General features: G+C 48.0%; 1 protein-coding gene across 11 annotated transcripts in view; it reads right to left on the bottom strand.

The window, feature by feature from the left end:
* The window catches only part of ARHGEF9 (Cdc42 guanine nucleotide exchange factor 9), a 221,301-nt gene that overhangs the window by 23,786 nt on the left and 184,008 nt on the right, over positions 1-13,507 (bottom strand). For all 11 annotated transcript variants that reach the window (XM_037407890.1, XM_037407892.1, XM_037407900.1 and 8 more), the window contains one exon: positions 8,291-8,422. In XM_037407890.1, the coding sequence (XP_037263787.1) occupies positions 8,291-8,422 (132 nt within the window). The remainder of the gene's footprint in view (positions 1-8,290; positions 8,423-13,507) is intronic.

The following is a 13,507-nucleotide window of genomic DNA, read 5'->3' as shown; positions in this document are numbered from 1 at the left end:
CCGTGGGAAGAGGGGAGCCGAAATCTCTGTGCTATCAGTTTACGTAACTCCTCCTCGCACAAGGACAGCTGTGCTGGGGAGGTCGGCAGATTCCTGCCAAATTATTCAGCAGTGTCTGTCTCCTGAGTTGGGAAAGAGACGTTTGATTCATCCTTGCCAGCTCCATGAAGCTGCAGTGTGGGATCCGAGTGGGGGAGGACTGGAGCTGAAAGCATTTATGTGGAAATGCTATTTTTGTTGAATGTATTTAGTGGAACATCAGTGGCATTTTGATGCCTTGTTCCACCTCAAGCCCAGTCACACTGGCTGCGAAGCAGTGAGGTGAGGGCGAGTGCACTTCCAAAGAACTAATAACAGGAAAAGATGGGAAACCCTGCTGCAGCCACGTCATTTGGTTTGGCCCCTCCAGTTTGTTCCCAGGGGCTTAAAATTGTGCTGCTGAAAGGCCACAGCAGAGGGAGGGTTAGATTTTCAGCTCTGGAGGTTTCACTTGTGGGCCAAACGTACACCCACTGCAATTACAGGAGCGATAAATTAGGCACAGAGTATATTGTATAGAATCTTGCATATCTGTATGGCTGCATGAGTAGGCTAAACCTGTTTCTCTATCCAGAAAAGAGAACACAGACTGTGAGGGACTCTGAATTCAGCCTTTTCTGGATTTTACCATTGAATTAACAACTAACAACCTAAAGCCTTCTCCCGCCCTCCTCCAGCGGGCTTCTCTGGCCAACCCCGATGTTTTTCTCCCTACACCTCCCGCATCCCAGTGACCTCGCTGGAGTCTGCTCATTCTGCTCAGCTGTTGTACCCCGAGCAGCGAGGAGGCAGCTCCTGCCTCCCCCAGTCAGCAGAACGGCAGCAGGCGCCGAGTTGCTGGCTCTGGCCAGTCCAGCCCAGCAGCACCACTCCTGCAAAACTGCACTCAGGGCACGTAACCGGCACATGCGCATCCCTGTAAAAGGGTCACTGAACAAATGCATTCAGGGCTATTTTGACTATTAAAAGTTTTCTTGACTATGCTATATCTGAAAGCCAAAGTACTTTTTTGTAACTGTTTTTAATATATATCCTGTCAATTGATGGAATTCATCCTTCACGTTCAGCTACCGGCTAGCCAAGGAGAATGACAGGAGGATCAAACTTCCTTGCCGTACTCTACAATCTGGACCCACAGGAACCTTGTCTGCAGACAGCACCGGCTGATCAGCTGGGCACGAACGTGGGGCTACATCAGTGGGGTGGCGGAAACACTGTTCTCTAAAAACTTCATTTCATACTTTGCTTCAGGGCTGTGGCCAAGGACTGTGTTTTCTTTGGTTTTCTTCATGCCCATCTTACGCTATCGCACCAGCTCGAGCAGCAGCACGCCCTGCGGGTCCCTGCAGCCCACCCCCCAGCCTCTGCTGAGCCGCTGTTTGAAAACAGGCAAGCGCAGCCTGACCCATTTTCCCACCCTGCTGCAGGCTGGACCCAGGCCTGACCCTAAACCTGGCGTTTCAGGGAGATCTGTGTTACTGGGAAGGAAAGAGAATGGGTAGGAGGTGCTGTGAATGTCAAATGGTGTTCCTTGTGGGTCAAAAAGGCACTTAAAGTAATAAGAATTGTCCCAGTGCTGTTCTGTGTTTGCAAACAAGATTTTCGGCTAGCCCCTGAGACCTATTTAGCCTGTAATAAAAGCAGGGCCGTTGTTTTGGTGCAAAGATTACCTCAATGCTTTTAACAGAAGCAATATGGGAACTAGAACTAGACCTTCGTACGCTGAAAGGGCTCAGAAATGTCTCTTTTGTCTTCCCATTTGGAAACCTGAACTGCAACGGAGTTTGACAGTATTATTTTATTTACTCCATCTCCTACAGCACAGCTATTTCTGGCTGACTGTCTGGCTACCGCTATTAAGCTGGTCTCATTTTGCTTATCCAACCTGCTTTGCTCTGAGAGCTCAAGGGAAGACAGCAATAGCAATAAATCACAAGCTGGAGTTTGCATTGCCTCTTGATTACAAGAGACACATAAAAAGTGCAAATGAAAACTAAATGTGCTTCATGCAGTCACTGATCTTTTTGCACTGTCAGAAAACACTAAACACAGAGCCCCATCAAGGACTGTTCAACTCTTGGTGTAAGAAAAGCACAATTTGGTGCAGAAACTCCGTTAACCCTTCATACTCCATACTGTCATTTCCAGCCTAGTGCCACAGTGCTCTCCAGGCCATTGGGGAAATCCAAACTATTACCCACAACAGAAAAAAGAAGATCCTCATCTATTACATGATAAGCACCTCGAGCATCCCCCAACATAACAAGCTATGATCATAATTAATGCTGCGTGTCACAGTCCTGGATGTTAAGTACTATGATTTGCTAATTTAAAGCATCTTGGTGTCAAACTCTTTCAACTTCAGGGTGAACAGAAAAGTAGACCCTGTGCCTTTAAGGCAACATCTTTTAATGTTACCATCATCAAGGATTGACTTCATTTCTTGGTAATTATGGTTAGCATGTTGGAATATTTATTCTTCCTTCCTGATTACAGACATATGGTAAGTCAAACTGAGGCCAGCACTTGCTTCCTACACAGTTTATTCCCTTCTTCCTCTCCAAAAGGTGTTTTTGCATTAGGGTAACCCAACTGAGACTCTCTTCTGAAGAAAGCACCACTTTGTCCTCAAGCACACTGCAATGTCCCAGCCTCTGGTTCAGGAAACACAGGCAGAAAATTTGTAAGGGGAGTCTGACATTAATCCAACAGCTGAAAGTTGCTCAGCTTTGCAAAGAATATCTAAACCATGAGCACTCCCAGTGGCTCTTTATCAGCAGCTGTAGACATCCAAACTCATGCAGTGCTCCCCTGTTGACACAGGTTCTGGAAACATTCTGCAGTACCTGCCGACACCCACTGGTGTTTAGTGTTGCGTTTATTGAACACCGAAATGGCCGACACGGGCATTTCATCTGACTGATCTCCTCACTTCTTAGCACCAGAAAATAATTCAGTGGTGATATTAGGAAGTGACCAGTGCTGTATCTGAAGGCAAAATCTAAGCTAAAGAGATTTATTTGTAAAGCTCAGAAACCATTTTTATTTGTGAATATCTTCCCACACAAGTTGCTTTGCAAGATGTTTGCCAGGAATGAAAGCTGGCTGCCATAGTGTCAGCTTCTCCACCTGCTGCTACTGCTCTTACTCATGCAGCCCTCATAAATCTTACTGCAAGTTTCCTGCTTAGAAGAAAGACTTAAATATACCCATACTGGCGGAAATAACATCTGTCAAGCACATTTGAATGCAGCCCTTTACAACTACTCATTTTCACAAACTAGGTCTCTGCCTGAAGTCCCATCAGTTCTCCAAGCCTTGGGGGTCATGGAAATGCATTTGGGATTCCTCAGTCTGAGGCAGCAGAACTTACACTGGCAACTCGGCCAGGGTCTGCGCTTTGCTGCTGCACCCGACCAGTGCCACCGCTCCTTTCCTGACAGCTGAACTGTATTCATGGCTAGTTCATCGTGGTCATATTAATATAGTCATATAGTTCAACATAGTCACATTAATAACTACACTAATATCTGGTTCTTTGCGTGCAAATGAACCGTCAACCAGGTAACCACCCAGCTGCCCGTACACTCATTCACAAAGACAGACCCTTGGCTCAGCTCACGCTGCAAAAGCTGTTGGAAAAAATCCAGGAGATGCAGCCAGTGGGAAGACAAGGACATTCATGTTCAAGTAGCTGCCCCCACCAGCAGCTCTCGCTCCATCCCACCCCTCTGCTGAGCAGCAGATCACCTTTATGAGTAGAGCGAGCAATAGGATACAAGGGGGTGGTTCCAACCGGCAGGGATGTGTGCGCACCCGCTATTTCAAAAGGCCAGGCTGACACCGAAACCTCGCTTGAAATATTTGGGAACAGCTAATAAATACAGCGAGCTCCTGTCTGTCAGATGGCTGCCTGGCATTACTGATGACCTTCTGCAGGCGTATCAAGCAGGGGAACAGCTAGGTGATACTCTCAAGAAAAATGACCCTGCGAGTCATCCCCCCTCACAGAAATGTCTCGGCCAGAGGTCCAACAAAAAAAGCCGCCGTAACCTTGAAACATTTTCAGACATCACCAGAAAGGTATGGCGCAGCTTCTGGGAAGTAGGGCATAAGGGCATATTCAAGGCAGACGGGGTTATTTGGAAATATGTTAATTGCTGCAGATTAAAAAAAAGCAGATAGCTGGATACCAGACATACCTCCATAGCCAACAGACCTTGTTCCGCAGACACAGGCAACATGGGACAGATCAGCGGGAAAAAGAAACAAGGTAACCCCTGGTAGCAGACCAGAGGAGTCCTGCTGGAACTTTCCTAGGCCGTCTGCCTGTAAAGCTGATGGACCAAACAGGGACCAACAGATGAATGCGAGAAACAAAGATGGTTTTGAGAGTGTGGCCTGTGCCTTGTCTTTGGAGCCAGGCAAAGGAAGCTGAGCAGCCGCACCGCACCGCAGCCGTGTTCACTGCCTGCCACTGACAGCAGAACTGCCTGGAGGAAACCCAAACTTACACGGGACTGGGGGGACATGTTGCTTTGCACCCAGCGCTCACCTTTAACAATGGGTACAAAATGAGTTGTTACCGTGGCTATAGATAGATTTTTAATACTCCACCTGGGTTCAGCAGCAATACAGCCAGCCCAAAGGCTCAGCCACCTGCAATACCAGCACAAAGAAGGGTTGCAGGCATGCATGCAGCAGCGCGCTCTCTTGGGACTGATCAGCACCTGGGTTGGCTGGAAGCAGAATGCTGCTGAAATTTTGGCAGCAAAAGAGAAACTGACTTTCACTAGCTCTTTTCCAGACACTGAAGTAATTCATATACCTCTTCCCAGACTTAACACACATCTACTGGTACCAGCGAATGGCACTAACGCCTAACCTCAGCCTACAGCAGCGAAGCTGATTCCAGCCAGTTTTGCCACATAGAAATTATTTCGTCTTTCACTGCATGAACTAGTGAGCAGAAGTCTGACATTCTTTGCAACGTGAGCCCGCTGTGTAACAGGTTTTGCAGACAAGAGAGTTCAAAGGGAATGACAGAGAATACCAACATCCAAAATTGTCACAGAGCTTATGATATCCAACAGTATCTGCTCCATCAGAAACTCATGTATCAGTCTCTATCAAACTACAGAATCCATATGTCTTACTAGAGGATTCAAGAGCAGAGCTGTTGCAGCTGCAAACATCCACCAGGGAGACAAACAGGTAACGAAGGCGAGGATGACATGCAGATAACTGCAGTGAAGATCTGGAGGACGGGAAGATCTCGTTTGAAATACATGCTTGTCTTCTAGAGCCTCTCAGGATATCTAGCATACTTTCATCAAACTTAAGTATATGTGACATATTTAAATAAGGAATTTGTTTTAGTTCCTTATTTCTATAAAAAAACTTTTTTGACCAATAAAGAGGTAAAATTCAACCATTATAATTCAAAAATAAATGTATTCTTAAATAGACTGTGTCATGATTCAGGATGTATCACACCTACTAATTTATTATATATGAAGAAAACCCACATATGCAGAAGATCTTCCAAAGAGGAAGATTCACTGAGATGTGCCATTTTGAAGTGGTACCAAAGCTGAAAATTTTGACCAGGCTTATTGACCAAACAAACCTCACGCAAAACATAGGTCTGGCTGTCCACAAATTTCCTCACTGCCTGTGTCTAGAATAAGAGGGGTGCTGTTCAATCTGCTGATTTGAAAACCTCTGAATGACTTAATTTTCCCTGTACGCAAGGCAGAGGAGCTGCCAGACCTGGACCAGCTGAACTCTGAGACCTTCTGGAAATCTCAAACTTCCCCTTCTGGACTCAACTCCAGTTCCCTGAGGGTTTGCTGAAGTGGGACATGAACACATAGTGCAAGCTCAGGCCGCTCTCAAGCACTGTAACCCCCACAACTGGGGCCAGGCTGTGCTGCAGATGATGCCAGGACATGGGGCTCTGCCCACACCTGGCCAGGCAGAGCTGGAACACCAGCACCTCAGCCAACCTGCTGCCTTCTTTCTGCTCTTGGGGACATGTGGGTCATACTTCATATCTCTCAGAGAAGCATTTTAAAGCATGGGGTAAGGAAGGACAGCCTCCGCTTCCTGCACCACGACATACATGGTGCTTCACTGAGGAAGCCCCAGGATACAGCGCACTGGCTCTAAAGCAGAGGTTATCCTGCTAGATGATTGCCTGCTGGGATCTGAAACAGCAAAGCCTGACGCAAGGGTCAAGACAACACAGGCTATAAATCATTCAGATTTGATTTATATAAGATGTTTGATCCCAAAATGTGAGCTAACACTCCTCTGCATTCCATACTCTGACAATCTTTCTTAATAACACTCAAGGAGAACCCAGCTGTAACCCCATCTCCCCTCTTACCCCAACGTGCTGAAAGCACAACTGCAGTTTGATGCTAGAAAAAAAGAGATGCAGGAGAACCTGCAACGAGGTATGAACCCTGTGCCCACGGTCCTGGGCTCACCAGATGACTTACCACCCTCTGCCCTGGCACCCTAAAGCTCAGTGGGCACACTGTCCCACAAGATCTCGGCTAGTGGCAGAAGAGCCCACCAGATCCTGACATGGAGCCAGTCTCTCTGCCAGGGAGCCCCAGACTACTGTGCTGGCTCCGAGACAGCTGAAATCTGCAGGGCGTCTTCCCACGAAGGCATCTCTTGTGCAGCATTGCCACACACATCACAAAATGCCTTTTGAATACATAAGGGAAGAAGGGCAGTGTCACACTAACGCTGTTTGCATACTGATACAACCTTCTGAGCCCCCGGCAGCCTGCTGTGAATTGCTGATGCTCTCCACCCATACTGATAACCACGACAATCCCAGCTCTGATTTTCCCAGGAGTTAAGGGAACGCTCACTATCCCTCTGGCTCAGACCCAGTGCAAGCCAAACTGGATGCTGACTTATGAAAGGGTCACAACCAAAGTGCAGGAGGTCAAGATTAAAAATTAAACCCAGCTGTGTACTTCCAGACGCATTTTGACAGTTCTCTGAACATCTGACTCTGTTATTGTTGCTCTGTGGTTTGTTTTTTTTTTTTTTTAACAGAGCCAGGAAAGAAGTAAAATGCACAGCAATGATGAGGGAAAAAATAAGCCCATGCATTCCAAGAGGCAAAATTTCAGTCAACCATGACTCAGGAGAAGAAAGTGCCACCCACTGAACGGCACAGGCCACAGCTCCGTACACCACGGCGGCAGCGGGCAGTGATGCCGTGGTGAGTCAGGACCCACCCCCACGGCCACCCACGCGCTTCCTGTGGTGCAGGGCACTCCTCGGAGGGCTGCCACGTGGTGCAGGTCCCACTCAACCTTTCCCTAGCATGTGAGATGAGACAGGAACGCAGTCCTGGTGTGTTTGGCTGGAGACATCTGCAGCTCGCCCTCGCTGCCACTCGAAGCCTGTCCAGGGGACTCCCTCTGCACACTTATCTGTATGGCTGCAGTGAAAGTGTCAACGAATCCCTGGTCTGTCAGCAGACAGAGGCGTAGGGGATTTATGAGCTCTGGCACTGCACTGCGAACACTTGTGATGGTAATGAGCTGGGATCACCTTAGCGGGACTACAGCAATACAGCTATGATGCTGCTGCTTAACACAGTTGCTCCAGAACACATTTCACCTGCTGCTATTAATACTACAACACAGTAACACCAGTATTCCTCACTGTCTCTCTCTACCTTCACGATGGGCTTAATGCCCTATAAAATCCAGCACAGCAGCTACATGAGGATGAGGCTTAAAATGCATTTCACCAAGTGACAGCACATATACCCTGCTACGGACCAGGCTTCTGCCTGATATTTCTTCGAGAGGCAGCAATCATGATTTTAATGCAGTAATTGAGTTGTCTGCCCAAGTGCCAGGCTTCATAGTTCACACAGAAATTCTAGGGCTATCTAATCCCACATCATATGCTGCAGCCAAAATCCAAAAGTAGAAGTGAGGCAACGAGCCAAACAAGGGGCACATGAGAAAAAGGCATGAAACGAACAAGTGGAGGCTGGATTTGCATGAGCATAAAAATCCCTCTATGACACTATACTCACCATCCTGTAATTCAGTGTTTCTAGCACGTGGGTTGCCCTTCCTCAGTGCTATCCATGTCCTCTTCTTGCACGTGTAGCAAATAGCCACCTTGCCCTAAAAACCATTTTGTACTGGGAAGCCTGTCCGCAGCATGTCCTTAGCCATGCTGCTTTCTCCCTGGATGTCCTTACCTTCTTGCAGAGAACCATCTGGTGATCAAAGAGAAAGAAAACACGCTGCTGGTTCCGTCCATACGGCTGGTAAATCCAGGACATCTCTCCCGTGTAGATCAACTCTGAGCTGCGGTCCAAGATATCGTCTCCCTAGAGGGCACAGAGAACGAGGCCGAGTGAACCGCCACTCCCAGCCAGGGCAGTGGATACGTTTCTCTTTGCAGGATGGGGAGAAGTGATAATTAAATAAAATTTTGATCCTTCTGCACCTCTCAAAGCTACCCCATCTGACTTCAGACCAGAAACTGGTGATATGGGATAATTCTGAAGGAAGGGATATAAATTAAGTGTGGACACCCAAAGCATGGTCATTACAGTTTGCATTGCGGTGAGGAAGGAGCTGCTCCAGACACTGCCCCTTCTCCCCTCTCCAGGTACCCCCAGACCCTGGATCCCGCTGCAGGTGCTGGTGGCATCCTGAGAGCAAAGCCTCGTTCTCCTGCCCACGACAGAACCACTTTGTATTCAGGGTAACAAATGCCTTGGCAACGCCTCCCTTTAGAATAGCATCCCAAAGCGCGTCCCCTCCTGAAATCCCAGGCCAGCTCCCAAGTCATCTACAGCGGGGTATCAGCTCCCCCTGCTCAGGAAGCTGCCAGAACCCACCCCTCCAGATTGTTGCCTTGCTTCCCACTCATTCAGGCAATTACCGTCCCTTCTCCCAGAGCTCCCCAGAGCTCCCCACCTCCAAAATCTGTCAGGATCACCCCAGCTCCTTGGGCAGCCCCCACCCCCGCCCCCACTGGCACGGCCTCCCCGGCTGGCTGCCAGAATGCCCTCACCCTTTCTCTGCCTCTGGCTAACGCTTGTTTTCCTCTCTGATTTTTTTTTAAGGATTCATGAGCAGATGGTCTTGAAAACACAGCGCATTCTCTCCCACTCTCAGAAAGAACAAATGCAGTCACCCTCCACTAATTGGGATGAGTTGGACTTTTTAAAAAGTTAATTAAAATCTATTTATTAAAAATGGGTGAATTCACCACCACCTGCCCTGTGGGCATCTCAGTTATCTCTCACTCTGAAAACACCACAGAAGGAACTGGGATGACTTCAGCTAAAAGGTAAGGAGCAGGATTCAGGAGCAAGTGAGAAAAAAGCTTGGTGGTTTTTTTTTTCTTTTTGGCTCTAAAGCTACTGCAGTTCTGGCTTTGATGACAAACTAGAACCAATTTCTGGGACAAGACCATCCCAGAATCTCAGCAAACCACTTGTAAAGGTTCAGCCAGCTATGGGGGTATCTAGATAGACATGCTTTTCTGGTACTGCTTATGCTTGTAGGTGCCAAAGCAACCAAGAGCCATCCCCACTCCCAATTTCTTGGTGAGGATTTCAGACTGCTGTTCAGGTAAATGTGTAATTAACCTCTCAGCATTGATTGGAAGCGACTGCCTGAGTCCCTGGGCCCTGTGACAACAGCAACTTCATTAAGTCACTGCATCATCATGCCGCAGCACAGACTTTCAAATCACCTTAGCGAGGTATTTATCCACCTCTCTATCTCACTTCTGTAGCTGTGGTACCTGCCGGCTTAATTAGGGATAACCTCCCAGGAACACAGAGGGTCATTCCCAGAAGGAACGGGTCATGCATCATGCAGTGTCTCAAGAGTGTGGTGTCAGGGTGCAATTTCAGCCATGGTACCTCTTGGCCAGGAACCGGGGACCCATGTGCTGTTGCAACAGCTCACGTACACACAAGCCCTTGAACAAGAAGCCTCTGAAGAGAACACACCGGCTCCCGAAACTGTGGGGTTTCCTGGCTAAACATGAGCTTATATGAAGCAGATTCGTACAAGCCTATGGATGGGAGCTTTTATGAGAGGGGGCGAGCCTAGAAGAGGCTGGCTGCTAAAAATAGAAAGCCAGTTTTGTCTTTTACTCCTGTGGTAGCATCTCAAGCCTGAGGACACACAGGACTCTGTAAACACTTCTACTTGATTAGCTGAACCCAAACTATGTAGTCCCTGCAAGCAATATAAAACAAAAAAATTCAGATCTGAAATGATAGGATTTGTATTGCATTTCTTCTGTTGGAAAAGCAATTTATATACAGTCCATAGGCTAGAAATAGATGATTACCAATGCTGGGTTAGCAAATTTGGAAATATATATTGCAAATAGTTTTGGACTAGCCTGCAGTCCCCAAGAGCAGCATCTCCATGGCCCTGCCTGTTCCTCAAGCCCTGGGCTGCTGTAGCAATACACCAGCATGGTTGCGCTGCTAGAGCCTCCTCGAGCAGATGCAGTGAACCTTGAAAGGCATTTATTTTTCCCCGACACAGTTATACCACCTCTTTGAATAGCATGAACTGTCTTCTGCTAGTGGAGCGTCCCTAGCAGGGGGCTGACAGGGTCAGCGGCAGGGTGGCAGGCAAGGAGGGAAGCGTTTGCTTTTCTGCTCCGCTGCTAACGCAACTACCCCAGCACACCTTGAGACTCGGTCCTGACTTGAGGCAGGCTCTCTGCAGTGCCTCTCCAAAGCCACTCCTAGGCTTGGATCCCTCCAATCCTATACAAAACTAGGAAAAAATCATCTTTTCCACTTTTTTCCAAGCAACTCCTAGAGAGGCTGGATCATCTATAACCTTCTATAAGTTAAGATAAATATGGCTAAAAAAGGAAGAGGCTGAACTTTTAGTTACTCTGCACTTGCAGATGTCCTATTGACTTCAGCAGCGCACACTGCCAAAGTGGCCAAGAGAAGACTAGATGACCTCCTGAGGTCTTTTCCAACCTGAGCTATCCTATAAGCCTATAATAAAAAAATTCAGCCCTCCCCAGCCTGCTTCTAGGGTTTTCGCTGTGCACCCTGCTACATACAAAGGGCAGCAGAAAGAAAGCTGACTCCTTCATGTAATCACAGGCAGAGTCCCAACTACTTGCTGTGCAATCATGGGAGCAGAAGGTCACCCAGACCTAGGCTGGACGTGTGCTTCATGCTCCCTTGAGCTTGCCAGCAGTAGAATGACATATCAAGTCCTAGGGCTAATCCTGACGGTTGCAGCAGAGGGTCAGCTCTTCTGCTGCTGCTGCTACGGGAAGATGTCAATCCACAGCTCCTCAGTTGTGCTATGTGCACCACTTTCTGTAACAAGGAACTGGGAGGAACCAAAGGGTTTTTACTAGTGTCATGAGAGAAACACCGCTGGGAGCACCAGCATAACAAGGGCGGGCGTGGGACTGCGAGCTGCAGCACGTCACACCTGCCGGCCTGCCCCACTCTGCCCCATGAGCAATCCCTGAGCAGATGCTGTCCCAGGCTCAGCAGCGCTCAGCAGCCCATCGGACCCGCTCCCCTGTGCCCGAGCCCGGCTCCTGACATGGCTCTTTGCTGTCACCGCTGGGCACAAAATCCCCTTCAGTAGTTAACATTCAGCGAGCAGGGCTCTCTTCTGCCTGACACTGCTGTTCTTTAATTAGAGATTGACAGGATGATTAGCACTCTGGGCTACAGAAAGATCAGAAAAAGGAAAGCAAGAGAAATGTTGTCCTTTTCAGCAGGCTCATTTTTTGATACCTTCTGTTGCTGGGGGGGGTGGGGGGGAGAAGAAGGAAAAAAAGAAGGATCCGTTTCAGTCCCTGATACGATTTTTTTCCCCAGGATGATTTCTCATCAGGCTGTCTTCACTTTGAAAACAGTACGTTGGTTGCATGCATCTTTTTTTTCCTCATGTCATTCTTGGATTCAGTAACATAATATTAGGCTGAGGCCAACTATTACATATTACACAATTAAGGGCACAAAGTCTTGATTTAAAGGACCCGTAAATAACAAGAATGGAAAGAAATTTAAAAGGACAGTGTTCATTGTATTTCTCGAGTATATGTATTTTCCCCTTCATGTAAATCTAATACTCTTGAAACCTGCCAAAGTGGCAACCCATGGGAATCTTGGGTAGAAATATCCAGGTATCTACATAAACCAAAGTAATCTGTTTAAATAGCAAGTTAAAACTAATCCAAGCTGATGAGCAAGGCTCCCCCCTGCACCAAACATCCCGCCACTGACTTGGGGACCTCCACAGATCCCCTCCCAGGGAATGGGCACCACATTGCCTCCCTCCTCTGAGAAAAAACTTGGACTGAATGGGAGGAACATGTTGCTGGCAGCTGCCACGAGGGCTGGAGAGAGAGCCTGAAATGCTGCAGGGATCGCTGCTTCATTTTATTTTTATGTGGTTCAAGAGCTTTATGAAAAGGCATACAACAAAGCTGAGGTATGCCAAAGCACAGACCTGTTTTCCATCTCCACATCACCTGTAATGGGCACCCAGCAAGGGTGCAGTTGCACTCAAGGCTGTGGTGGGCACCTAAGTCATGCCAAACGAACAGCAAGCTGCAAATCTTGCCCAGGAGCAGCGCCGCAATGAGCTGGGCACTGCAGCACACTTGCCAGCATGCCATCATGGGCTTACAGGAGCCACAAGGAAGGCAGGACAGCGGTGAACATGCTCCTCTGGTGGCAGTCCAGCAAAGACTGCACAGGAGCAGAGAGACAGAGGAAGGCAGGGACATACCGCTCCTTCACTCCCGCTGCCTCATTTGTGTGCCTGTAAATACTGCACTGCCCAAACTGGGGCATGCAAGGGCTTAGAAATGATGGGCTTTGTGGAAATAATCTCTTTGTAGTACCGTTGTGTGCATCTATATCTCTAGATGTTACCCACTAACCTTTGAGATCTGTAACACTCTCTCAGAGGGCAGGAGCACAAGAAGGGACTGAGCGCGTAAAGGCCACCCAGGATGGGCTCTGTCTGGCCTGTTTGAAGTCTGATCCAGAGGAGACTTCGCAGGCTGTTCTGAACCTGCTCCAGCCAGCTCTGTGTGCTGGGTCTGCCGGCCTGCCTCCAAATGTCGCTGTTTTGATCTGAGGGTATTTAACTACAAGTAAGGGGATGACGCTGCACGAAGGGAAATAGAGGTTGAACATCAGGAAACACTTCATAACAAGGAGAGCTCTCAGACATTGAAAGGTCTCGGCAGGAGGTGGTGGAAGCCCTACATTCTGCACCATTAACAACCGAAAGGACAAAAGGCACTAGAGAATTCAGTGTAGGCAGGGGCAGCACCTCTCTACGTCTGTTTATATATTGGAAATTAAGGTTACAAAATAAAGAAGTGAGTCATACAAGACAGAATTCCAATCCAGGCTTTTCGGTCAAGATCACATTCCTAC

The sequence above is a fragment of the Falco rusticolus genome, chromosome 14, assembly GCF_015220075.1.
Source record: "Falco rusticolus isolate bFalRus1 chromosome 14, bFalRus1.pri, whole genome shotgun sequence".
Lineage (NCBI taxonomy): Eukaryota > Metazoa > Chordata > Aves > Falconiformes > Falconidae > Falco > Falco rusticolus.
Note: the sequence above shows the minus strand (reverse complement) of the source record. Positions and strands in the feature narration are given on the sequence as shown.